We start from the raw sequence: 25,984 nt of genomic DNA, 5'->3' as shown, positions 1-25,984 counted from the left end.
TTGTCATTTAGCAAACCCGTTTTTATTCTGTTGTTATACTTTGTGGGTTTTATGATGGGATGATAAGTACAGGCTTCTATTGATCACATCCACAGTGACACTAGATCAGAAAGACGGTGATCACCTTTGTAAACAGCTTCACTGAACAAAGCTGCCCTGGGACACGGCTAAACACAGACACTTAACACAGCCATTCCCGGGGCGGGTCTATGCACCTACCTGACCCCTCTTCTCCAGCACAGAAAAAAACTAACAGGTTTGTCTTCCAGGTGGCAAGTGACCTGCATTATTAGACTTCAGGTTCACCAGATCCACTTGATGAAGGAGTAGAATCACACTCAAGAGAGGGTAAGTGGCTTAGCCAAAGTCACACAGCTAGGAAGCAGCAGATGGGAGACAAGAATCCAGGCCTCCTGACAGGGAGGAGGGACACCAGGATACAGAACCCGCACGCCAAAGCCAAGAAGGGCGGCAGGACCTCTCGGCCTGTAGATGAAGCCAAATCAGACAGAACAAGCTTTGGTCCTGGGAGGGCCCTGAACAATCACCTAATCCACCCACCGTTCAGAGGGGTAAACTGAGGACCAGTCAAAGAAAGCAACTTGCCAAAAGTTAAACACCTAGAAGTGGAAGCCAAGACCAGAAAGCAGGTCCATCATGACCCGGTTCTCAACCCCCAGCAATCTGGAGAGAGATTTGAGGAATCTGGTATGGAATCGGCGAAGAAATCAATCCACAGGGTTTTGTGTTTTCTTTTCTTTTTTTTTTTTCTTTTCTCTTTAGCAGGTGTAAGTCATGCACAAAAAAAGTATAAGGTGCCATCTGGGACCCTGAGAAGTTTACAATCTAGCTAGAAAAAACAGGCATATGCACAGAAAAACCAGATCAGCAACATAAAACTTCAACCCAAGCAGCAACTGTGTCAAGAATTCAAAGGAGACAGCAACGGGGCTTGTTGCTAATCTCCCTGAAGGAGGGATCGGGAAGGCGGGGTTTTAAAGCATGAGTCCACAAGACAGAAAGGAATGGGTACGCCCGTTCAGAAAGGAATTCCAACTTATAAAAGGGTTTTGAGAGACAGCCGAAGCTGAGTCTTGGGGGCTGGGAGCCTTCCATGCTAGGCCAGGGCCTGGGAACTTGCATTGTGCAACGAGTGGTCTTGAAACATTTGGGGGAGCAGGTCAGTCGGAGGTCTCAGAACTCTTCACAGAATTTCACAAGTGACTGATCACATTTCAACATTAGTGTCAGAAAACACAGCTGTGCTGTGTCTGCAGTGTGAATCACGGTGGCGGGCAGGCAACACCAGTCCTGCCGCCACAAGGACCCATCCCTTCCCGGCATTCCTGCTGGAGGGTCATCTGCCCCTTGTCTACTGCTTCTGTCCTGAGCCCTGAGGCTAGCAGACCTCAAACCAGGGGCCACTGTGGTGGAGACAACATGGGGAGAAAACCTAGGAATGGAGGAAAGTCAGAGAAGCTGCTTCTCTTCTTCAGGGAGGAGAGAGGCAGTCTCACAACTTCAGAGGTCAGAGGCAAAGAGCAGTGCCCACCCTGAGCCTCGGTTCCCCCACCTGACACAAAGGGGCTGGGGAGAGGAGCACCATGAGACCAAGCTCTGGACACAAGACTTTCCCCGACGGGTCCTCTTCACATCTCCTGGGCTCTTTGGGTGGTGAAAGGAATGAGGGTGGCCCTTCAGCCACGGCCACACTTCCATCCAGGCCGCACAGAGAACAGCAGGGGCAGAACCAGCTCACAACCACCAGCTTCAGCCCCGCCAGGGGTCAGCAAGGGACGCGGGTGAGGCGCGGGACACTGGCACAAGCCTGGCATCCGTGTGACTGACCCCGTCTGGTGTGGCCCCCGTGCTTCTCTCCTCACCAGGGGCTTGCCCCTGGCCATCCTGGGCTGTTGAGGCCTCCTCCACTTCTCAGTCCTGACAGCAGATGAAGATCTTTTCCCTAGGTCACCTGGCCAGGAATGGACAACACCCTGTGCCCAGGACCTGGGCTTCTATGAGCTGGCAGGGGCATGGGATCCTGGGAGAGTCTGTGTGCCGTGTCCCCACTCCCTGGGGCAGCTGCGAGGTCACCAAGAGTCGGATGTAGTAGCCACCAAACACTGCCAGCAGCTGTCGGGCCATTTCCTGGAAGAGGCAGAGAAGCAGAGTGAGGCCACAGGGACACACACCTTGAGGGAGGGGAGCGGGAGTCTCTGGCCCCCAGCCCAGGAGTGATGCTCTCTGGGAGAGAAGAGGCGGGGCTGGCACCTGAGGCTCTCAAAGACACAAGCCCAGCCTAGAACCCAGCTCAAAGGCTCCCTGGCTAGGGACTGGTGCAGCTGGGCTTCTCATCTCCAAGGGGGAAATTAATGTGTATGAACGATAAAACGCACAGGGACTGGGGCTTGGTGGTAGAACACGGGCTTAGCATGCATGAGGCCCTGGGGTCAATCCTCTGCAATAATAATAATGATTAATAATAATAATAATGGACACATAACCTCAAAGCACTAGGGAAATTACCAACCCCCCTCACACCCTCTTCCCATTTCGAATATCCATGAGTCTGTAAAAGTAAGTGAGGTCAAGGTGATCACTTAAGAAGAGGAAAATGAGGACTTGGGGAAATTTCCCTTTGGAGCAGGAGTCTCCAATTCACACAGTGCACCTGGTAGGTCTCTTTATACAAGTACTCCTAATGTATTAAAAGGTTGCTTATGAAAATTGGACTTAACCCAAAAGGACAAACACGGTCCGCTAATGTCCAAATGCTGTCTCTACTACATAAGGCACCTGGAGCAGTCAATTCACAGCAAGAAAAGGCAGAAGGGCGGCGGCCCCAGGGGCTGTGGGGAGAGGAGGGGGCAAGCGTTACGGGTGTGGAGCTTCAGCATGGGGGGCCGAGGGTGCTCTGGAGGTGGTGGTGCTAACACCGTGAACATAATCAAAGCCACTGAGCTGTATACTCAAAATGATTAAGACGGTGCGCTTCATACTATCTATACTTTACCAAAATGAAAACAATTAAAATGTACTTTGAAGAATTGAAGAATTTCAAAGAATTTTAAAAATTGGAATTAATGCATGCTGTTAACACACCCACTAGTCTAGCAGGTGAGATTCGAGGGAAACGTGCTTATTCCTAGAGCATATCTAAGGTCTTTCACAAGACCACTGTCCACTCCAAATGTAATGAAATACGCTGCGGGTTCCATCCAGGCAATTTGTGCCTTTAGAGTCAGGAATGAAGGCAGCCATGCCAATCAAGAAGGCCACGGGGAAAGGCAGGTCCTCCCCTCTGCACTGACCCTGAGCGGTGGCCCCGCCTGCTGAGCCCAAGTCTTCCTGAGTAACAGGGAGAACCGTCGTACCTACCATCTGAGTGGGGGAGGGCTGCAGGAGCCAACAGATCGAAAGCATTTAGCCAGGGCCTGATAAACAACATCAATAGCATCACCATTATCACACACAAAACTCAGAAACCACCCAGTTCAGAGGACAGCTTTCTGTTTGACTTGTTCTTTGTGCTTGAAAATATTGAAAATGTCAAATAGTCTATCACTCACTCGGATTGGTTTTCTCACCAATTTGGTCTAGAATCAATAACATAAGAAGCTAAGAACTGTAGCAAGAAAATTGGCTAAGCTACATTCTCCCTTGCTCCATGACCTTGGGTGAGTCAGCCAACCTCACAGAACCTACTTTGCCCATCAAAGAAGGGAAAGTAACCCCCACGACAGAGAGTGTGCTAAAGCATTTTATGCAGGACAAAAACCTGTAAAAATGGAAAAGGTCATTTTAACTATCTGTCTTTTACAGACTCTGGGCTCACAGAAATAGGACGGTGCAGACTATACGGAGACTTGGGGAGTGACTGCGTTTTCCCTAGCTAAATTACAAGAGCAGCTCCTTTAAAACTATGCACACATACACACCTGATACTCAGGACAGGAAATTTTACTTCTATGGATTTGAAAACATCATTTAAAAGACCCAGGTTTAATGGGCTATTGCACCTAAGCCCAAACACGCATGCCACAATAAAGTATGTGACCTTATGAATCTTTTCTGCTCTTTAAAAAAAAAAAAAGGATCCAAGTGAAAAGATTCATACAGTCATCATTTTCGCTTTGAAGTAGTCCTACTGGCAGGCCTCCAACTCCCACCAGGGCAAAAGAGGGGAGTCGGGGCTGGTTTGAACCTTGAAGTCCTAAAGATTAGGGCTGAAATTAAATGAAAGTCATCTCCTAAAGTTCCAAATGTCCCCCAAGGTCACTCCTTGCTGCTTGTCTCCCTGACAGTGGGTCTGTGCTCCTGGTTTAGCCTGACCCAAGAGGCAGCTTGGGTAGCAGGACCCACAGAACTGGGGGGCTGTGGGAACTAGACCGCAACAGAATTCAAAGACTCATATCAAATCCAAATATCCCACGGCAGTTTAAGTAGAGAGATGGAGGGGTGGTAGGACAGATGGGTAGATGATTGATCAATTGATTGATAAACATGTTTTAAAGATCAGTATTGACAAAGTAAGCTGTAATCTGTCAACATGAAACTACCATCCAATATTCAAGCTGAGTACAGCAGAGCGCGCCTGGGATCCCAGCAGTTTGGGAGACTAAGGCAGGAGGATCGCAAGCTCCAGGGCAGCTTGGGAAACAGCAAAACCCTGTTTAAAAATCGAATTAAGGACTGGGGTTGTGGCTCAGCGCTCGCCTAGCATGTGCAAGGCCCTGGGTTTGATCCTCAGCACCACATAAAAATAAATAAAAATAAAGATATTGTGTTCAACTACAACTAAACAATAAATATTTTTTTTTAAATCAAACTAAAAGGACTGGGGAAGTAGCTCTCAGAGGTAAAGCACCTCTGGACTCAATCCTCAATACAGGAAAAAAAAAAAAAAATCCAAGACACTGAAAAACACAACCAAAAATCCTAACCAGTACAAAACAATTTCTATAAATTATTTTTTTAAAGTGTTGGGTAGGCAAAAAGAAAGTTCAAAGATTCGGGCTTCAAGGTTTGGAGTCTACCAACTCAGAGGAGCCCCGCGGAATCCGCACCTACCCGGCCACCCGGCCTGTGTGGAGGAGGATGGCCCCCAGTCTCAGTGCCTGTTACCTCCGGCTCAGCCTCGGGAACAAGCTGGTGGAGCTCCGTCTGCACGAGCGGTCTCTCCTGAGGACGAGGACTGCTGGGCAGGAGAGGAGCCTCCTCCGAGCTCTCGGGGCCCTCCTCCATCGCGGGGCTCACCCCCGTCTCCAGGACAACATATAACTGGCTCAGTCTGCTTCTCAGCAAGGACTGCAAAGGAAACAGAGAGGAGTGTGGGTGCTTCCTAAATTGGGTGGGAGCTGGGAGGTGGCAGGCTGCCTGAGCTGCAGACCCAGCGGAGGATGAGCTAACTATGGACTCGATGCTGGCCTCAGAAGTATCTGGAACTGAGTCACATGGTGAGGGCCCCTCCTTCCCCATAAGAGCCCAGCCCTTAATGGCCTTATAAAGGGCTCGCCTTCCAAGCTCTCATTTGCTCCTCAAAGTGGCAAGGAGCCCAGGGCTCAGAGCCCGGAGGCTCAATCCCCCACCGGCTACAAGACCATGACTACAGACAGGCTGCCGTCTCAGAGCCTGATTCCTCCTCTGCAGAATCAGTAAGATCTCCCCATTTTCTGAATAAATGGTAGAAAGCACTTTGAAGAAGTGAGAGTCACCTAAACCCATTTTACCTTTGGATCCACCAGAGTTGATCATTAATATGACTCTGAGTATAAAGAAATACATATTCAGCCAAGCTTGGTGATGTACACACACCTGTAATCCCAGTGACTTGGGAGGCTGAAGTAGGAGGATTGCAAGTGCAAGTTTGAGGCCAGCTCAGCAATGTAGTGAGACCCTAAACTACCCTGTCTCAAAATAAAAACTAAAAAGGACTGGGGATGGATTGCCCCTGGGTTCAATCCCCAGTACCCCCCCACCAAAAAAAAATTAGAAAGCAGAAAAGCAACCACCAATTTCATGAATTTCATGCAGGGCTTCTTCTTTCTAAGGTACTTTTTCTTGGATATTTTTCCAGTGTTAAGGCAATGTGGTCTACACAGTCTGGCCTCCTGGTTTATTTTGCTGGTGTTGTATGGTTACGAGAGCTTACCTCTTGGTTAGTCTTCATCTCCTGAACGTGGTCAGACAAAAACTGCACGCAGTCCTCCAGGTCGAAGTAGACAAACCAGAGCTGTGCAGGGAAGAGCCAGGCCCTGTGGCTCGCCCGCCAGCAGCCTCCCACTTCCAGCCCGGGGTCCACCCGCTGCTCCTTACCAAGGACCACCCTTCTGAGGAACACCCAGTTTGTTCCACTCTCCCCGAGCCCTCCACCATGACCACGTCTCCTCTGTACAGCCGGCAGGAAAAAAACAACTTTGCGTTCAAAGTTGGAAAATGTCCCGTCCTATACCAAATGGCAGTGGCTTCATCCCCCACAGGTCACCGAGTATCCCAGAGAGAAGCTAACCCTTCCTAGAGCAGGGCATGTGCACGCCTGTCATCCCGGCAACCTGGGAGGCTGAGGCAGATGGACTTCAAGTTGGAGGCCAGCCTCAGGAACTTAGCGAGGCCCTCAGCAACTTAACAAGACACTAAATCAAAGTGAAAAACAAAAAGGGCTGGGGTGTGGCTCAGTGGCAAATACCCCTGGGCTCAATCCCCAGTACCAAAATATTAAAAATCAAAAAATAAATGAATAAACCCTCCTGGCCATCACTGTTCTTCTGGGGCCACCACCCTCATCCTCTGTAGTCAGGGCGCATTTCTGCCTGGAACCCAGATGGACAAATGAGTGGAACCCTTCACAGACGACACCTCCATTGCTCATGCCCAGATCCAAGGTCATCACCTTGGGTGCTCTGGGGGAGGGAACAGGGTAAGCCTCCACGTCTCCTCCACCTCACCTTCCACCTCGACCTCAGCAGTCCCCAGGAGGCCAGGCCACACTCACAGGCCAAATCTTCCAGGGCCACACATTATATAACACCTTGCCATAATCACAATCCAAGTTCTAAAAAAACGAGGGGTGCCCCTCGCCTCCACCTCCACGCACTGGCCACGGCCCTCTACCCGGTATCTGCCCCACGAGAGCCAAGCACACTGCCCACGGCCAGCTGGTCTCCCACTGTCTCATCCAAAGAGAGGAATTTTGTCAAAGCTTTTTACGCTAAAGATTTCCAAACAGGTACCAGAGTCGGCGGCAGCCTCCATCCTCCTGTGTCAACTACTGTCCCCTCATGGCCACTCCTGTTTCCTCTCTACCCTCTCTCCTGACCCATCACAACACCCCTGCACACCCTGGCCATTTTGACACTGGGTCCCCTCATCCCCCAATGCTATTTTGAAAATGACAAGACACAGTTGCCTGAAAAGGAGTGTCCACGGACCCGGCCTCCAGCCCACCACCATCTGACATGCCACGTCACCGTCCCCCTCCCACCCCGTGCCAACTGATAAAGCAGAGCCAGAGCTCAGCGAGGCTAAAGGGACCAACAGAAGCTCCCTGTCCACAAGGCCACACTCTGGCGATGTACCTGGTTCACCCCCTGACGTTGGGCTCATGTGCTCAACTCCACAGGCAGAGATCTATGTAGTTCTCTGCTGCTGTTTCAGCAGCTAGAACATGTCAGGCACATAGTAGGCTCTCAATAAACTCCTGTGGGATAGACAAGGCCTGTGCATAAGGATTCTCCCCAGGCCCTGTGCATGCCCACCCCCCAGACTCCTCTAGGCTCTTCCCTGCAAGGTGCCAAGGAGATGTGGCAACCCCACTGGGCAGAGTCCAGCCAGGATCATGACCTCCAGCCCCAGTTGTGTCCCAACCCACTGTGAGACTTTGTACTTGTCACCTTAAGGCCTTCCCTCTGTCTCTAGGATATAGAAAATGACTTGAGCCAGGTGACAAGGCCTTCAGCACCTGATCTGCCCCTCCAGCCTCATCTCTCCCAACTCTGTCCTCCCTGGTGGCTCCTCATGGTCCCTCAAAGTGCCCTGTCTGCCTTGCATCTCAGCCTTGCCAGGGCCTTTCTTTGCCCCAGGGCCAGCAAGGCGTTGTGACCATGTGACCACATGCCTGCCATCCTCACAAGCCTGTGAGCTATTGCTGGCTGGACACCTTGCAGGCCTCTGGTATCCTTCAGTGCCCACAGGGGGCTCAGCACCAAGGAGCTGTCCGGAGCAGGGAGGAAGGAAAGGGCCTGTGACATCATCTCACCTGCAGGCTCCTGGACCTGCTGCACAGGCTGGGAGATACAAGGCCAACTGTCCTCAGGAGCCCAGATCAAAAGTGGGCCACCAGGGAGAGACCACTCCAAGCCACAGTACCTGGATCACACTCTGGCACCCTTCCACGGTATCCGTCACCCCCAGCAGCACCCGGTGTCTCAGCAGGGCTCTATTGGCAGCCGTGAGCCTCAGGTCTGTATTAGTGTTAGCCTGTAAGACAGATGCCAGGCTCATGGTTGACCTCTGTGCTGCCAGGGAGCTCCTGGCCCACGGCCACACTGTCCCACCCTGGACACCACACAGCAGCCCTCACCCTCAGGACTTGCACCTCCTCCCCTGTAAATGGGGCCATTGTTGGGACAGTAAATTCAAGAGTATCAGGCATCCCAGGGCAAAGCCCGCCTCTTCTACCTCCAGGGGTCTGGCCCTGTGAGTGATGTCCCTTCCCTGGGCCCTGCTGTCTTCAGTTACAGAATAAAGAGTAAACAATGTCATTGACAGTGAAACTGGATTCAAAACATCACATTTCCACTGTCCCTGCCTCCCAGGAACGCAGGGAGGTTTCACTGGGATCGTGGATGAAGCTCTTAATCCAGGCTGGGGCGCATGGGCAACAGCACTGGGGGGGGGTGGGCGCGGATGGCCTGTGCACCTGCTCTCGGAAAGCACGCGTCTGTAAAAGGCCTGCCTCTGAAGACCAGTCTGGGGCCTGGGTCTTGTCCCCCTCAGGCCAGCCCTTCCTGTACCGGGTAACAAGAGGGAGGAAAGGAGCTGGTCCAGGTGGAACTCTGGGGGTAATGGGCTGCGGTCAGCTAGCGACAGCTTCGTGATGACGAAACCCACTTTAGCATGCGGTATTACCCACGTGGCACTGGCCACAGACACGTTCTCGGGAACCTGCTTAGCAATGAGCGGTACTCTACAGGGGTGCTGGGCACAGTCTCGCCTGCCCTCCCAAACCTTCTGCTCTCAAGGAAGGGCAGCAAGGCCAAGTGAGGAAAATGAGTCAGTGGGTATGAATCCTGACGCTCCTGTGGGTGCAAGGGACGTGGGTGGGGCATCAACAGCAACACCGGCCAGGAGCCCGGGAGCGGGGATCTATATGGTCCTGAGGACCAAGAAGCCCCACAGGTTAGAAGCCCTTGAACTGAGACCCAGAGGAGGACCTAAGGAGAGCTGTGTGGCCACAGACTTGTCACTTCAGCTCGCTGGGCTCCAGGTTCCGCACCGGCAGACAAGATCGACAGTAATGACAGTTAATACCTGAGTAGCACTTACAGTATACCAAGTACTACCGTAAGCACTTTTCATGAATTAAATTATTTCATTTGCACAAAAATCCCACAGTTATTTTGCCACACATTAGAGGTGAGGAAACTTGAAGCCCTGCAGGTAAAATGGTAACTTGCTCCAAGCTGAGGGCTAACAAATGGCAGAGGTGTTCTGGGCACATACTTCAGGCCCTAAGCACGGGGCACACAGCGGGTGCTCAGGACACAGGGCTCACTGTTAGGAGTTTCCAGAGTGAGCAGATGGCCCAGGAACACTCCCTCGGTGCCTCTGGGCCTTTGTGCTGCCTGTGAGAGGCTGGGCCTTGCTCATGTCTGTGACCTGTGCCTAGCACATTACCTGGAACTCACAGGGGCATCACAGCTGCCAGGTGAATGACAGGAGGGGAGAGGCGGGGCGGGGTGCCCACGCAGGCATCCCCTGTCCACATGGCTTGCATCTGCAGCCTCCAGGCAGCCGGATGCCAGCCATTCTCCTGCCTCTGCTCAAGCACACCACTTTGCTTTTTCCTCTCCCCAAAGAAGCTTCCTGCTTCAGGAGCAGCTTGCTCCATTCATTTCTTACCAGCCAAGCACAAGGGCTATTGGGGGGAAGTTTCAGCACAGCCCGAGGGCAGTATTTTCTTGTCAGCCTGGTGATAAAGCCCAACAAAGATCCTTTCAGAATGATTCAGCCATAAAATTCCTATTTGTCCCAGTGAACACAGGGGACTGACCTGATGACATTTCCCCACATCCTGCCCTCCCCTTCTGAGTAGGAGCCTCGTGCCTGCTGAGAACCTCGGGGCCCAGCACTGTGCCCAGGGCTGCAGGATGCGAGGACAGGAGCTTTCCGAGTCACCGTGAGACAGCATCAGTGTGCGGGGCAGAACGGTGGTCCCCCAGGGACACCTGAGTCCCATTCCCCAATCCTGTCCATTTTTGGGTGGAGGCTACTGCAGTTTACAGGTGGGGAAGCTGAGGCTCAGAAAGGCTCTGGGAGCAGCCCAAGGTCATGCTGCTGATCGGTGGCCAAGCTGGAATCCCAGGCCAGGATGCTCAGATTCCAAGTCATGTTCTTGGTCAGCACCCTGCTGTTGGGCCAATCTGTGACTATTGTTAGGGGGCAAAGGGGACTTGAGTCGTGCTGCTGCTCAGCTGACCTTCAAATGCTGAGATTATCTTGGATTAGCCAGGGGGTGTGATATAATCACAAGGGTCCTTCAAAGGGAATGAGAGGCAGGAGAATCAGAGCCAGAGGAGGTGTGGCTTTGAAAGAGGAGGAAGGGATGGGGCCTAGGAATGCAGGAGCCCTAGAGGAGCTGGGAAAGACCAGTGGACAGATTCTTCCCTAGAGCCTCTGGAGGGAACACAGGCTGCCACACCCGATTCTGGCCCTTTGAGGCCTGGGCTGATGATCACAGAAGCGTAAGTTAATTCATAACACTGTTTTAAGTTTACAGCATTTTGTTACAGTGGCTCCAGTTCCCACACTGTAGAGTTCGCACTAAGAACATGGCTCAGAATCTGAGCATCCCGGCCTTGAACTCCAACTCGGCCATTTACTAGCAACACGGCTGTGGGTTGCTCGCTGAGCCTTCCTGAGCTTCGGCTTCCCCACCTGTAAACAGAGTCCACCCAGAGGACTGTAAAGCACTGAACGGAGGACTTACTGGACTTCAAGAGCACTCAACCCATAACAAGAGACACACATTCAAAGAAACTACAATTCATGAGCCGTACCTTACGATGGGAGGGGTTGACCTCCTCTTCAAAGGTGATCAAAACCTTCAGAGGGCTCAGGATTTGAACCCTGGCTCTGCCACTTATAGTGGAATCCAGGAGAAGTTACCTAAAGTCTGACCACCCTCAAGCTCAGGCACCCAGTGCTGCAGGGAGGTGGGCTCAGTGACCCTCTGGAGCTTTCTCACAGGGCTCCCATGCGCACCCAGGGAAAGGTGAGTGAGAGTTCAGTCAGCTCAACTGACTCAGCACCCTCTTCCCAAGCTCTTTAAAACAGCTGGCTTCCAGGAAAAAAAAAAAAAAAAACCCACAGGGATGAGATGAGAAAAACAAAGCTCTCTAGCTCTCTGGCATGAGGCAAGCAGCTTTGCTCCCCTCCCCATGTGCTGCTCCTGGGACACGCGGCCTCACCACAGGCCCCAAAGCAGCGGGGCCAGCCAATCACGGATTGGGACTTCCCAAATTATGAGCCGAAATAAACCTTTTCTCTTTTTAAGTTGATTAAATAAAAGAAAGAAAAAGAGGACTTTGTCCTGATGGTGATCTGATTTCTTTCAACCCTGGTGCATGTGGGCCAGAGTGAACTTCCATGGCAGGAGGGATTCTTTAAAAGCAGGCAAGAGGAAAGGCTGGCTTGGGACTCTCAGGCCCACCCGGCCCTCTGGAGGGAGCATGGCAGGGGCCTCTGGACCTCTCACCTTCCTCTGCTGCCTCTCGAAGACCAGCATGAGAGTCAGGGTCAGGCTGACTGCGGCCAGGGTCACGAGCAGCACGCCCGCCCAGTGGCTGCCCAGGGCAAACATCTGGCTGGTTGAATAGATGTTGGCCCAGATCACCACGTAAAACACCTGCGGGAAACCAGGGAAGAGCACAGTCAGGAACCCCCGTCCTCCAACGAAGCACCTCCACTCCCAGGGACACCGGCAGAGGCCCCCGACACCCTCCTGGGTTCAAACAGCTCACGGGGCTGGAAGAGACCAACGCAGACTCTGGGTCTATGGGAACGGATGTGTATTCCCTGTTTATAAGCAAAAGCGGACTGCAGGGCTTTCAGCTGCTCCCAAGCCCTCTTTATCCTGATCTTAAGTAAAACAGAAAAAGAAGAAGTCTTTGGAGAAAGATAAGGTTGAGTCTGAAACCCACAGTGATCCTTAACTGGCCATTCAGCCTTTCGTCTCTGAACCTCAGTTTGCTCATCCGTAAAGTGATGATAATAACAGCTACTTTGGGGGTTTGCTGCAAGAGTTAACAGGGTAACAAAGGTCGCAGCCCAGCACTGACTAGAGAATTAATAAATGCTGATTCTCACCCCTTCCCCTTCTCCCCAGAAGAGGGAGGTGAGAGTCAGCCATGCTATCTGACCAAGGATTCACCAAAGAAGCAAGTCGTGGTGGTTAAGACCACAGATGCAAAAGCCAGACAGCTTGTGTTCAAACGTATGTATGTGTTTGTGAGTGTAGATGTATGCGTATGCAGATGTAGTGTTCACATGTACACATACACACATGTGCGCATGCATATATACATACAAGTGTATATGACTAGGGCTGGAATGGACCTCTCTGTGAGCAGAAGAGGAAACCAAGTCTTAGCCAAGATCAGACACTGAGTTCAGAGCCTGGTGGTCTGCAGATTCCCAGTCCAGGTTCTGCCCATAGGAAACCCCAGCTCCCACCCTGTATGCAGGGACTTGGTTACAACTCTCTCCCACAGTTCTCTTCCAGCGCCAAATCCAGGCCCGTGTGGTACCGCTCTTCCCCAGGCAATTAACTGGGTCACCAGCTGCCAAGTCCCTTATCTGCTGCAGGATACAACACTGCATTTGGCAGTGGGAGAAGGCCAGGGCCGGGCCAGTGTGTGCCCATCTCGCTGCTTACCACGGCAAAGGCCAGCCGCATGGGCCTCGAATTGTAGATGATGTATCTTCTCACTTGGGGCTCCAAGAGGGCACTCTCCGCCAAGCTCCTGTACTGGTCAGCAGGGACCTGTTCGGCCACCCAAGGGAAAGAGAACAGTCAACCACATGGCTACTCCACCCCATCCCGCCAGCCGGTTCCCATGGTGGGTGGGGGGGGGTTAGGCCACCCCAGGGGCAGAGTGAGTCCTGGGTGGAAATCACAGGTGCAGGCTCAGGGAGAAACAGCCATCCTGAGAAGGTGAACAGCTTGAGAGCCAGGAGAATCTCAAGGGGTCTGTCCCCACAGCCTGAGACTCAGTACCTTGGGGCAGGCACAGCATGGGCTGACAGTCAAGGCACAGGCCTTGGGAGTCAGGCGGCCCTGGCCCAATGCCCTGCCACTCTTGTGCTGTGTGAACTGGAGCAAGTTACCCCTTTCTCTGAGCCTCAGTTTCCCCCTCTACAAAATGCAGGGAACCCACCTTGTAGGGTTGGGTTCTTATTAAATTAGATCAGACACAAACTGTGCTTGGCACAGTGCCAGGTGCATGGTGACCACCAGATACACAGGTGCTACTGTCAATACTGCAATATCCGCATCCACTAGCACGGCCCAGAGTCCCACATGCTCTCCCTGCCCAAACAAAAGTGTCTGCAGAATGCCCTATGAAAGTAGACCAAGGAAAAAGAACTTACCAATTAAAAATTACATTTAGGAACATGGTACAACAATATATAAACTGTACACCAATAAGAAAACTGAACCCGAAGACGACTATGTGAGAAAGATGCTCTTCTGCTAGGTGCAGTGGTGAACCCAGCTACTCAGGAGGCTGAGGCAGGAGGATCTAAAGTTCCAGGCCAGCCTCAGCAACTTAGTGGGGCCCTAAGCAACTTAATAACACTGTGTCTCAAAATAAAAAATGAAAAGGGCTGGGGACGTGCTCGGTGGTACAGTGCCTCTGAGTTCAATTCCCAATTTAAAAAAAAAAAATCTGTACAAAGGTGGAAAGGAAATGCAGAATGACGAAGCCAATTGGTGCCGACATGATATTAGCTCGATTCGTCAAGTCTTCATCTGATGGTGACCCAATGTTGTTCTGAACAAAAATGCAATTCAGCTTCAAAGAAATAAATTCTGAAATCTTCCGGGTAAATGAGCAGTGTGTGCTCCCCATCTGTGCCTGACCAACCTGGCCTTCACAGGAGACCCTCATCCTGCTGGGGTTTGGGAAGGGAAAACCACCCTCTGGCACTTCCCACCAACGGCAAGAGCTTCGATTTATCGATGTGCCAGAGACAGTACAAATGTTCCTCAGACATGACTTCACTTACTCCTAACTAAACACCAATATAATAGGTATTGATAACTGATAATCTTTTTTTTTTTTTTAATTTTGAGACAGGGTCTCGCTAAGTTGTTTAGGGCCTCACTACATTGCTAAGGCTGGCTTTGAATTTGCGATCTTCCTGCCTCGGCCTCCCGAGCCGCTGGGTTTTGATATTGTCTTAATCTGCAGATGAAACAGACTCAGAGAGGATAAGCTATCTATCCAAATTCACAGAGGCAGCGGGCAGCAGAGCTGGGTCTGAGTGCAGAAGAGGGGGTCTGGGAAGCCCGGGCCTGCGTTCCCTGCATCGGGAGGTGAGTTCACACAAACTTTCCTTTGCCAGCAAGAACAGCCCCCTCTCCTGCAAGGCCCTCCTCCTGCCCACCCGGTGTACTCCCGCTTGCCCTCGAGGCCCCACATCAAGGTCTGCTCCTCAGAGGCTCTCCCAACCACTCACGCGGGCAAGGCTCACCAATCTCCCTGGGCACGTCTTCAATGCTTTGCTGCGTCACTGTGTCCCACAGTCCTGACTCCTACAGTCCTGACCCCTCCAACCCTTGTCCATTTCCCCAGTGGGCTCTGGGAGCAGTGTGAGCTTGGGGTCCTGCTCGCCTCTACACTGCTGAGCCAGCTAGGCGCCTGGCACAGAAGGGACACCCCCAAACACACCTTCAGGAAGTGAGTCCATCAAGAAGACAGGCCAGGTCCCACACACCTTCCTTACGTCACCCACCACAGCAGGCAGGGGGACGTTCATAAATACTTGGAGAATAACTGGGTGAGAGGACAGATGGGTGGATGACGGGTAGACAGACGGATGGAAGGGAAAGCAGTGGGGGCTTGAGGGCTTGGTGAACATAGCACTCGCCTGAATGCCCCAGGTCTGCAGTTGCTCCTCTGCGGTTCCCAGGTCGAAGGCCATGGGTGCACAGGTATTGTCGACCCGGAGGACGGTGAGGACCTGGCCGTTGTGGAGCTCTGAGAAAAGAGCAGAAAGAAGCCTCATCTGGCTGCACCAGAGCCACCTCGGAGGAGGCCAGAAACGAAGGCATCCCCCCACTGGCCGTGAGAACCTTCTCATGACAAGGAAGGACACGGCTGTCCTCAAATCCCTAAGGACTGGACTTGATTGGGAAGCCCCAGGGAGACAGAACTGAGGCCAGAGCAAGGAAGCCACTGGGATACTACGTGAGACCAGGCAAGGAAGACCTAACCTCCCCAAAGGGAAAGCTGTCCTCTCAAAGAAAGGGTGGCTGAGTCCCCATCACCAGGGCCACTTAAACAGCGACTGAACAACCAACATTGAGGGGAACGATGACATCGAGGGGATTACGTAGCAGACGCTGACTCCGGCACTGCAAAGGAAGCTCGGTAAATGTCTCCTGAATTCCTAGCTGCCTCCCAGTTAGCGACAACCAGCTATGACATGGAGAACAAGGGCCCAGAGGACATCCCCACCCTAACTCCCTAAACCTGTGAATATGCTGCCTTCATGGCAAAAATTAAGATTGCAGATGGCATTAAGGTCACAGATCTTACAAAGAGAGCACATTCAGGACACTCAAGTGGCCCATCATGATCACAAAGACCCTCAAAAGTGGGACAGGCAGGCAGAAGCAGGGGCAGATGTGACAAGGGAAGAAGGAGGGAAGGACAGTCATTGGCTTGGGGACGGAGGAAGAGGGCCAAGAGTTAAGGAATGCAGACAGCCTCTAGGAGCTGGGAAGGGAAACATTCTCCCCAGAGCCTCCAGGAAGGAGCGGAGTCCTGCCGGCACCCACTGCGAGCTCAGCGAGCCCAGGGTCAGATTCTGACCTCAGAACCGCAAAATAATACATTTGTGGTTTTGGAGCCTCCATGTTAGTGGCCACTTTGTAACAGGAGCAGAAGAAAATGAACACACTGGCTTCGTGGTGACCTCTCCTGTCTCAGTCTATTTTCTGCTGCTCTAACAGAATACCACAAACTGGGCAAATTCTACATAACAGAGGCTCACGTGGCCCACACACAGTTCTGGAGGCCAGGAAGTCCCAGATCAAGGCATCTGAAGAGCACCTGAAGCAGGGCAAGTGAGCGAGGGACAGACAGAAAAACTGGCCTGCATTCATCCTGCTTATTGGGAACCCAAGAAACCCACTCTTAATAACTCACTGCCTGACAGTGACATGCTCGGTTAGGTCAGGAGGACATGTTCCTGTGGGAGGCCTGGCCTCCAATGAAGCAACGTGCAGGAACAAGGCTCTTCAGAAGCGACCGGGTCACACAGCTCTGGTCTCAGCAGTGAACTGACCCACTGACGGACTCAGAGCCAAGTAATCTACTGGAGGTGGGGGACCTGTATGAGGCGGGCCCTCAATGAAGGGAGCGGGGGTCTAGGGGTTGCCCTTGGAGACTACCTCTCCTCCCAGCCCCAGCCCCAGCCTCCCCCTCCCTCTCTCTGCAGTTCTAGCCCACCGTGCCCTCCCCATCATGATGTTTTGTTTCCCCAGGCCCAAAGCCGAGGATCCAGTGGCCACGGGCTGACATCTCCACCACTGTGACCCTGGATAAACCCTCCTCCTCTCAATTGTTTTTCTCAACACCGCTCACTCACGAGGGCAGAGCCCACCCAGACCTAATCGCCTCTTAAAGGTGCCCCCTCTTCATACTGTTATGGTGCAACTCATTTCAACGTGCTTTTGGAGGGGGCACGCAAAGCACAGCACCCCAAGCACATCTGCCACTCACTCATATGTTAAAGGCACACATTCAGAACTACATGGGGTGGCACACGCCTATAATCCCAGCAACTCAGGAAGCTGAGACTGGAGGATTGCAGGTTTGAGGCCAGCCTAGGCAACTTAGCGAAATCCTGACCCAAAATTAAAAGTGAAAAGGGCTGGGGATGTAGTTTGGTGGTAGAGCATCCCTGGGTTCAAGCCCCAGCGCTGCAAAAATAAATAAATAAATAAACAGAATTATAAGATTAAATCAAAGACTATGCAAATTAGGAAGAGTAGACAGAAACAAAATAAAGGCAGATAACAACAGGTTTGGATATTGAGCCCCTACTGTGTACCAGGTACTGGGTGGAGGTTTTTCAGGATTTCACCGACTCCTCTAAGCACCCCAAAGGATGGGTGCCATTAACATAGAAAAGGAAACCAAACCTCTGAAAAGAGGAACTTGCTCTGTGTTAACAGGGAAGACAGGAGTGGAAAGAAGCAAGAAGGGGAGGAGTGCACCAGACCCAGCACGGCAGGCGGGGCCTGCGACTGACCCACCCCTCCCCGCACACATGGCCCTGTGGACTCCACGCAGGACCCTGAGACCCTCCCGGGCCTGGCCCTCTGCACAGCAAGTGTGTGCAGGAGCAATGCAAAGAAGTTTCATGGTGTCTGTTTGCCTTCCAAATCAAGAGTTCCGGATTTCTGGCAATAGTATTGCTCATCTGTTCCTTAAAGCAAGCACACCAAGTCCTCCACTTAGAAATACTTGTTTTTACCCTTAGGCTAAGAAAAGCTACCAAAAGGGAAAGGATGCGTGTGTATTCACGTGTGTGCATGCGCACAGGGAAGAGCCCTCTTCCCACAGAGGAGCAAGAACTGGCTTGCCCAGGCTCAGTGGAGCAGCATCTTTAATGTCCTGAAGGAAAGCTGCCCCATTCCACTCCATTCCCATTCCGGGGCTGTAGGTGCATGCCTAGGAACTGCTTCCCTAACGACTGGGGTAATAGAAGAAACCCTTGTTTTAAGCAGCCAGGTTTCAGACCCATTAAGGAACCAGCCACACTCCTGTGGCCTTCACACAAAATGGAGCGCTGCTCCCCCTTGCCTGTCCCAGCCACTCGTTCCACCTTTTATTCAACCAAAGTGTTTATTGAAGATCCACAATGGGCCAAGCCGTGGGCTGGGACCACAGACACACAGAGGCCCTGCCCTCCTGGAGCTTACATTCCAGAGGGGAGGCTAGACGTGCAATGTTCATTACTCAGATAATTATTTACAGACTGTAGTAAGTACAACAGGGAGGAAAATACATCAGAAGAGCATATCAGAGGGTACTGACTGGGGCAAAGTCATCCGGAAGATTCCTCATAGGACGGATATTTGCACTGAGCTCTGAAGGGTGAATAGAAACTAAGCAATGGAAAGTAGGCAGGGACAAAGTAAAGAGGCAGAAGAAACAGGATGTACAAAGGCCCTGAGGCAGAACAGCATGGCAAAGAACAAAGAACAAGGGCAGCAACAGTCATTAAGACAGACCTTGCAAGCTGGCAAATGACAGGTTTTCATGTCAGGCCAAATGGGAAACCCTGAAGTAGAAAGTGACCCAGCTGCATGTGTATTTGAAAAAGATCTCTCCTGCTGCCAGGGAGAGACCAGAGGGACAGGAAGGAGAAGATCAGTTGAAAAGCAGAGGATGATGACAGGAGATGGTGATGGAGTGATCTGGGCAGAAATGGCAGAAGGCAGCCGGACGTGGTGGGGCACACCTGTAATCCCTGCAACTCAGGAGGCTGAGACCGGAGGATCACAAGTTCAAGGCCAGCCTCAGAAACTTTGTGAGGCCCTATCTCAAAATTAAAATTAAAAAGGACTGGGGGTGGGGTTGGGGATATGGCTCAGCTGGCATAGTGCTTGCCTTGCATGCACAAGGGCCTGGTTTCCATCCCTAGCACCAAAAAAAAAAAAAAAAAAAAGGACTGGGGATGTAGCACAGTTGCAAAGGACCCCTAGGTTCAATCCTCAGTACCAAAAAATAAAATAAAACAAAACCTTCTTAGAAGGCAGCCTGGAAATGTACTCCAAGGTCACCCACCCTTATCTAAAGAATGCTCTGTGACCCATCCCTGCCCCTAACCTAGAATGCTAGGTGAGTCCAGTTCCGAGGAGCCTCAGGGAGGAGGAGAGAGTGAAGGGTCCTTACCTTGCCCCCACCCAGGAGGGCTTCCCGGCTGCAGGGCGCTCCAGCCAGGGGAGGAGGTGGGCAAAGGGCCGGCCGCCCCGCCGGGGTCCATCTGCGGTTCACAGGCCATGGCCAGAGCCAGCTGGGCTTCTACTTCCCCTTCCTGGGGCTGCGGCTCATCCTGGAGCAGCCGACTAGGCTTCACTCACCTTCAGAAAAGAGCACAAGAAGGAACCTCAGGCCTGGGCCCAGGCTTCCTGGAGCTCTGGGAGGCCAAAGTCACCAAGGCCCATGAGAGTCTTTTTGCTGACTCTAGTCGTCCTGATGATGCCGAAGAAACTTCTTGGAGGGAAGATGAGGAACTAAAACATGCCCCCAGGCCAGGCCTTGGCTGAGAACTTCCCTTCTGGTCAGGGGACTTCTCCAGCTCTTACTCCAGAGCTGACCAGGCCCACTCAGTTACCCTCACTGAGCAAGCCCAGGTAACCAGGCATGAGGCAGGCACATCTGTCACAGGAGCCTTGTTTACACCAAGGATCTCCCCCAGCTTCCCACAGACATGGCCAAGACACACAGGGCAGGGGCGGGGGCGTGGTCAGTGGTAAAGTGCTCGCCCAGCATGCATGAGGCCCTGGGTTCCATGGCCAGCTCTGGGAAACTCAGGGGAAAATCAGGTGATGGGAAATTCAAATCTAGTAGGTAAAAATACCTAGGTTCCCACATGGACTCCAGAGCCAGGCTCACTGGGTAAATGGCGGGCTCACCCCTCCACCTTGGGCAAGATCCACCTCAGAGCTTCAGCTCTTCCAATCACAGAACCTTCCCTGCAGGGTAGCTGCAAAGACTCAATGGGTGATTCGCATGAAAGACACACAGCAGCACTGGAACAAAGAACCTATCCCATGAATATCAGTTCTACCAAAAAAAAACCAAAAAGCCGGTGCAGTGGTGCACACCTGTGATCCCAGCAGCTCAGAAGGCTGAGGCAGGAGGATTGCAAGTTCAAAGCAGCCTCAGCTGACAAAAGCAACTCAGTGAGACTCTGTCTCTAATAAAATATCAAATAAGGCTGGGGATGTAGCTCAGTGGTCCAGTGCCCCTGAGTTCAATTCCCAGTACCCCCCCCCCCCCAAAAAAAAAAAAAAAACCTTTTCTATTGCTATTTTGAGATTTAACACAGTTGCTGTTCCTAAGTCAAGAATTTAGTTTTGAGCTTCCAGGCAGCCAAAGCAAACATGCAAATGCCGTCAATAAAATAGTCATCTAGAAATAGGAAAAAAAAAAGATAGTGTAGTGATCAATGTGCCTTCCTGGCTACAACCCATCTTGGAAAGGCTTCTAAGGCCTCCAGGGCCAGGTCACTGAGAGGATAGCGGGTATCACCCTTGGCCACCTTCATAGGCAAAACACAGGGACCCACTGGTGGATGTTTTCCTTGGTAAAAACCTGAATCTGCAGGCCGTCTGCTATGACTGCAACCTGCACTGTTCACCTCTGTTATGTGTCCAGCCGGGAACCTGAGAATCGCCCCTTGCCAAGGAAAACTATGCCAGAATCCCAGGGGACGGCACAGCAGCCCTGCTAAATGCCTTGATGAAAAAGTCCACTAAAGTTGTATTTGTATAGGAGTGATACTGGGGATGGAATTCAGGGGAGCTCTACTGGTAAGCCACATCCCCAGCCCTTTGTTGAATCTAGCCTCAAACTGTGATCCTCCTGCCTCAGCCTCCCGAGTTGCTGGGATTATAGATGTGCACCAGGGTGCCCAACAACTAGAATCTCCTTTTTGCTACCATGGTTGGCGATATTGGGGATGACACAAAGTTCTCAGTTGATACACATCTGCTTGATTCCAAGCTGGACCCAGGACACACTGCCACTGTGTCAGGGGAAGAGCCCGATCCTCCTGTGCTCACCACCTTCTGTTCTCTCAGTACTTTTTAACAGAAACAGCTACGCAATTTGTGAGGCCCAGTACAAAATGAAAATGCAGGGCCCCTGGTTCAGAAATGGTGAAGGGTTGCAAAATGTTGATAGCAGAACATCAAGCCAAATTTGGGGACTTTCCTAAGTAGGGCGCCTGGAGTGACTGTGGAGGTTACATGCACTTGAAGCTAGTCCTAATGTTAAGCTGCAGAAAGTCATTTGGGAGCCCCTTCTCCCAACCAAGAATATATAAAAGATGTGCTTTTAACTAACAATTCAATCTGCCTGTGCCACACTCAAATGCCACAAAGCACCAAATGTGAGGAAAAGACTGAAGACCTTGGAGCCAGAAAGCCTAAACTCAAATCCCTGCTCAGTCATTCACACGCTGTGACATTCGCTGCCGAGGCACCCAGCCTGAGCGCTGCTGCTGTCACCTGTAAAATGGGGGTGCGGGGCCTACTTCACTAAGCTGCTATGGGATGTGACAGCAGATGCCAAATGACCTCCAGTGGTCCACCCACCATGAGGCCCCTTTCCTCAACACGTTTCTCCTGCTTCACAGGTAACAAAACTGAGGTCACATGTGTGAAGTGATCTGTACAAAGTTGGGTGTCTAACAGCCAAGAAATCAGAGAAGAGCTCCCGCTATCCAGCTCTGGAGTCCAAGGCCACAGTTCCCAGGCCTTTGCACCTTTGGACCCTGGTCTGACTGTCTCTTCCTGAAACTGCCTTTAAAATGAAGGGTCAGGGCTGGGGTTTGGGCTCAGTGGTAGAGCGCTTGCCTAGTGTGTGAGGCAGCAGGCTCGATCCTCAGCACCACGTAAAAGTAAATAAAGGTATCGTGTCCATATACAACTTAAAAATATATTTTTAAAAAAATGAGTGGGTCAGGAGAGACTGCATTTCCCAGGCCTGATCTAGAAACAAATTCCACTCAGATGGAAAGCTCTCTGCTGGGAGGGCAGGGTCTCCCCTCATTACCTAACCTGAGTCCTGGTCTACAGCAACACTCACAAATCTGACAAGCATTTACCAGCCAATCTTATCCTGCCTCACTTCCTTCCTCTTACTTTGTACCCCAAGAGGCATGAAAGCAACAAAAATAGACGAACTCACAACCAATGAAGCCCTTCTCTGCTTAACTTGATCACTGACTAGGCCCACGAGGCAGAGAATATCCCATCCACCCAGGCTCCAGACAAAACCCAGGGACACTACAGCTGGGAGCCTGTAAGTCAGAGGAACTGCTCTGGAGTCTCAGAAAAGCCTGGCAACCTAGTATCGAGGAGGAACCACACACGAGCTGGAGTTGCTGAAATCTGAGGTCTCCTTTCAGACTGCACAGGAGGTTCCATTAGTTGCAAAATCCCACAATGAGGCACTGTCTTTCCAGGGTTGGGGGAGGGGGTGTTGGCGGGGAATCACAGCACCCTAGTTGGTCTATCAGCCACCTTCCGAGTCCCAATCAGCAGGCTTCATTCATTCACCTGAAGCTGTTCTCTGATGGCTAAAAGTAACCTGCCCAGTCCTACTACTTCCCACCTGTGTGACCTTGAGCAAGTTACTGGACTTCTCTCTGCCTTGGTATCCTCATGTGTCAGCGGAGATAATGGTGGTGACTTTAGACTGTTGTGAGGTTTAGCTTTCACAGGCATAAATCACTCTGAATAGCACTGGGAAGCAGCTGAAGGAATATAGCCCTAAGAACCTTCTAGGGCCAGGCCCTGAGCATGAGACCAGAGATAAAAATCTGAAGTCCCTGTCCAGTCCTCCCTGCTGAGGATCACTATCTGAGGGAAGGACAAACTAAGAAAGAAAATTACCAGACAAGTAGGGAATAGGAGGGAGCTTTGAGGTGGGAAGTGTTCTCCAGGCTTTCTGGGAGAGAAGGGGGCTCCTTGGCTTGGCAAAGGTGAGGGGGAGAGAAGCTAGTGAGCAGGACCTGCCCATCAGGGGAGAGTAGGGCTGCTCCTGCCCCCCACCCCCAGCATCTTAGGCATCCAGATCCAGAGGTGGCAAAGGACAGGAGGGGAGCTGGCAAGACCCCAGGGGCAGAAACTAAACTGTCACCCAGAGTGCTGTATGAGGGCCCCCTCCCACTCAGCCCGGCTTCAGTCCCAGGTGACAGTGGGAGAGTCAGACACCAGGATGGAGGCGCACTGAGGGAGGGAGCAGAGCTTTGGGACTCCTGCCACTAGTTCCAGAGTCCTGGCCTCTGGGCTCCCTCTGGGGATTCTGTGGCTAACCAGACCTTCCAGGCCCCCGCGCACCAGCTGGATGCCCAGAGGTCCCCAGCTCTGTTGACACCGCAAGAGCGATGTTCTGGCCTGAGATTCCTCACAGGGAAAGAGAAACGACCCCGTTTTCCTCCCTCGGGTCAGGTTTGTTTGTGGAACTGGAAATCCTACAAGAGATCACAGGAGGGCCCGCCCCAGAAGTTTTGGGGTGGACAAGCCTGGAGTAAATGAGACAAAGCTCCCCATTTTACAGATGCGGAAATTAAGACTCGAAAAAGAAAGTGAGCCATTCGGGATCAAGGCGCCAGTCGGGGACGGAGCTAGAACTGAAACCCCGGCTCCTCCAGGCCCAGGAGGTCCCACAGAACGTGGTGGCCGTGGCCTGGGCAGCGGTGCCTTGCCCTGGTCTCTGCCCTTCCATCTCGTCCAGGTCTGCTGCCTGGCGGTGGGCGGGGGTCTTTTTCACCCCAAAAAACACCCCCGCCCCAGTCCGCGGGCTCCGGGCCGACCCGGGGAAGGGCCCCAGGAGCGCGCTGCATCTCGGAGTCGCCGAGCCAGCCCGGCCCTGGGCGCGAGCGCAGGCCGAGACGCCGGCGCCGCCCGGCACCAACCCGGGACCGCGGGCGCACGGGCGCGCGCACACTCACCGCCGCCGCCGCCGCCGCCGCCGCCGCCGCCCGGAGACGCGGAAGGTCGGGGGCGCCGCGCCCCTCCGCGCCGCAGCCTCCCGACGCCACCGGCCCGCGCCCGCCCGCCCCAGCGCGCGGCACCGCCTTCCCGGGCCCGCCCCCCGGCCCCCGCCCGTCACCCGCCCGTCACCCCACCGGGAGGAGCCGCCCGCCGGGCCCGCCGCGGGCCTGGAGGGAACGCGTGCCGGGCCGCGGAGCCCAGCTGGGAGGCGCGTTTCATCAGCCCGACTACCCAGGGACGCCAAGGGCCTCCGCGCCCGCGCCCACCGCGGCGTCGGGACCTGGGGCTCTGCCGTGCACCCCGCGCCGGGACCTGCGACACGTTTCCCCGGTAAAGCAGCGGCGGACCTGGGAGGTCAAGTCCCCCATGACACAAGTCACAGGGTCCCGTGGATGAGGCAGTTTAAGGGACCAGAAGTTATCAGGGACCTGTTTTTAATGAAAAATTAGGAGTTTGGGGATCAGGCTGCCTGAGCTCCAATCCAGGCCTCTCCACTAATTACATCATCTTCGTAAATAATGTAACCCTCCCGCCTCTTGTTTTCCTAAAAATCATTAATTATAACGATGTCATAGGGTTGTGTGAAGATTTAATGAGATAATCTCTGTGAGGTGTTCGAAACAACCAGTCACCTTGTTCTGCTGGTATTCACAAGGGCTACCTACTGTGTCAGCCACCACCCCCTCCATCATCACTCAAAATTGCAAAAGGGTCTGCAATGAAAAGTTAGTGCCCCCTCCCCTGAGTAGAGCACTAACCTTGAGTATTTTTCCTTAGAGCCCACAAGTAAGTACGTGTCTTTACAGCAGATTCTGTTTTACGGGGGCTCCTGCTCTTCCATTCAACAGAGTTCCTGGCTGGGTATTCATCTCCACTCTGCTTTCTTTTGAAGGGGTTCATAAACTTCCATGCCGTGTAGAAAGGGTCTTTCCTGGCCCCTTCTTCTTTGTGGACACGTTGGGTAGTTCTCTCTCCTGCTGACTGAATGTGCTGGATGCTCAAGGTCACATTGTTGCAGGCACGCCACAGCCTGCATTTCTACAGGGGGGTTTCCACACATTTTTAATTTCAGCAGATGCTGTCAGATTGTTGGGGGGACCCTCAGACCACAGGACTACTGGCCGCAAGTTCAGCCAGCCCAGAAGCAGAGTGCCTGGAGGCAGGGAGCTGAACTTGAAAACCTAAATGGCAGACAGACAGCTCCCAGGCTCCCTCATTCACCAGGCAAGTGAGGGTCCAGGCAGTGGGCTGCTAAACATGCAGTTAATTTATTTTTGGCATTGGGGGCTGGGGATATAGCTCAGTTGGTAGAATGCTTGCCTTGCATGCACAAGGCCCTGGGTTCTAATCCCCAGCACCACAAAAAAAATAAAAAGAAAAAGAAGTATCAATCATCATTTGGTCTGGGGCTGTGGCTCAGTGGTAGAGCGCTCGCCTAGCATGTGTGAGGCACTGGGTTCAATCCTCAGCACCACATAAAAATAAAATAATAAAACTGGCATTGAGTACCTGCTGAATTATATAGGCATTATATTGGACAGTAGTGAGCAATTTAGGGGCATGGAAAGAAGTGACCCAAGGATGTAGGAGCTTTACTAAATGCTGATAGGATGTTGAAAGGGATCCTGCAACAAGGATCCCCATCTCGCTAAACCCTGCCTCTCCGCCAAGGCCTAAGGCCTACCCCCTCCATAAGGCCAGAGCTAGTCCTCTGGTGCTTCTGGCCTGGCTGCCTTC

General features: G+C 52.4%; 1 protein-coding gene across 5 annotated transcripts; it reads right to left on the bottom strand.

The window, feature by feature from the left end:
- Positions 1-24,303, bottom strand: Tmem268 (transmembrane protein 268). Of its 5 annotated transcripts, none has more exons than XM_071600868.1 (9): positions 24,214-24,303; positions 19,413-19,600; positions 15,373-15,482; positions 13,154-13,261; positions 11,975-12,124; positions 8,365-8,475; positions 6,152-6,232; positions 5,071-5,307; positions 1-2,148 (listed from the first exon to the last, which is right to left on the bottom strand). In XM_071600868.1, the coding sequence occupies exons 2-9, from the start codon at positions 19,519-19,521 to the stop codon at positions 1,969-1,971; spliced, it is 1,086 nt and encodes a 361-aa protein (XP_071456969.1). In that variant the 5' UTR covers positions 19,522-19,600; positions 24,214-24,303; the 3' UTR covers positions 1-1,968. The 5 variants fall into 5 exon arrangements, with proteins under 5 accessions (XP_071456969.1, XP_071456968.1, XP_027805195.2 ...); XM_071600867.1 differs by having other exon boundaries at positions 24,211-24,300; XM_027949394.2 differs by having other exon boundaries at positions 24,205-24,242.
- Between the last annotated feature and the right edge of the window lie 1,681 nt (positions 24,304-25,984).

The sequence above is a fragment of the Marmota flaviventris genome, chromosome 13, assembly GCF_047511675.1.
Source record: "Marmota flaviventris isolate mMarFla1 chromosome 13, mMarFla1.hap1, whole genome shotgun sequence".
Classification (NCBI taxonomy): Eukaryota; Metazoa; Chordata; class Mammalia; order Rodentia; family Sciuridae; genus Marmota; species Marmota flaviventris.
The sequence above is the reverse complement of the archived record's forward strand: the minus strand, read 5'-3'. Positions and strand labels throughout refer to the sequence as shown.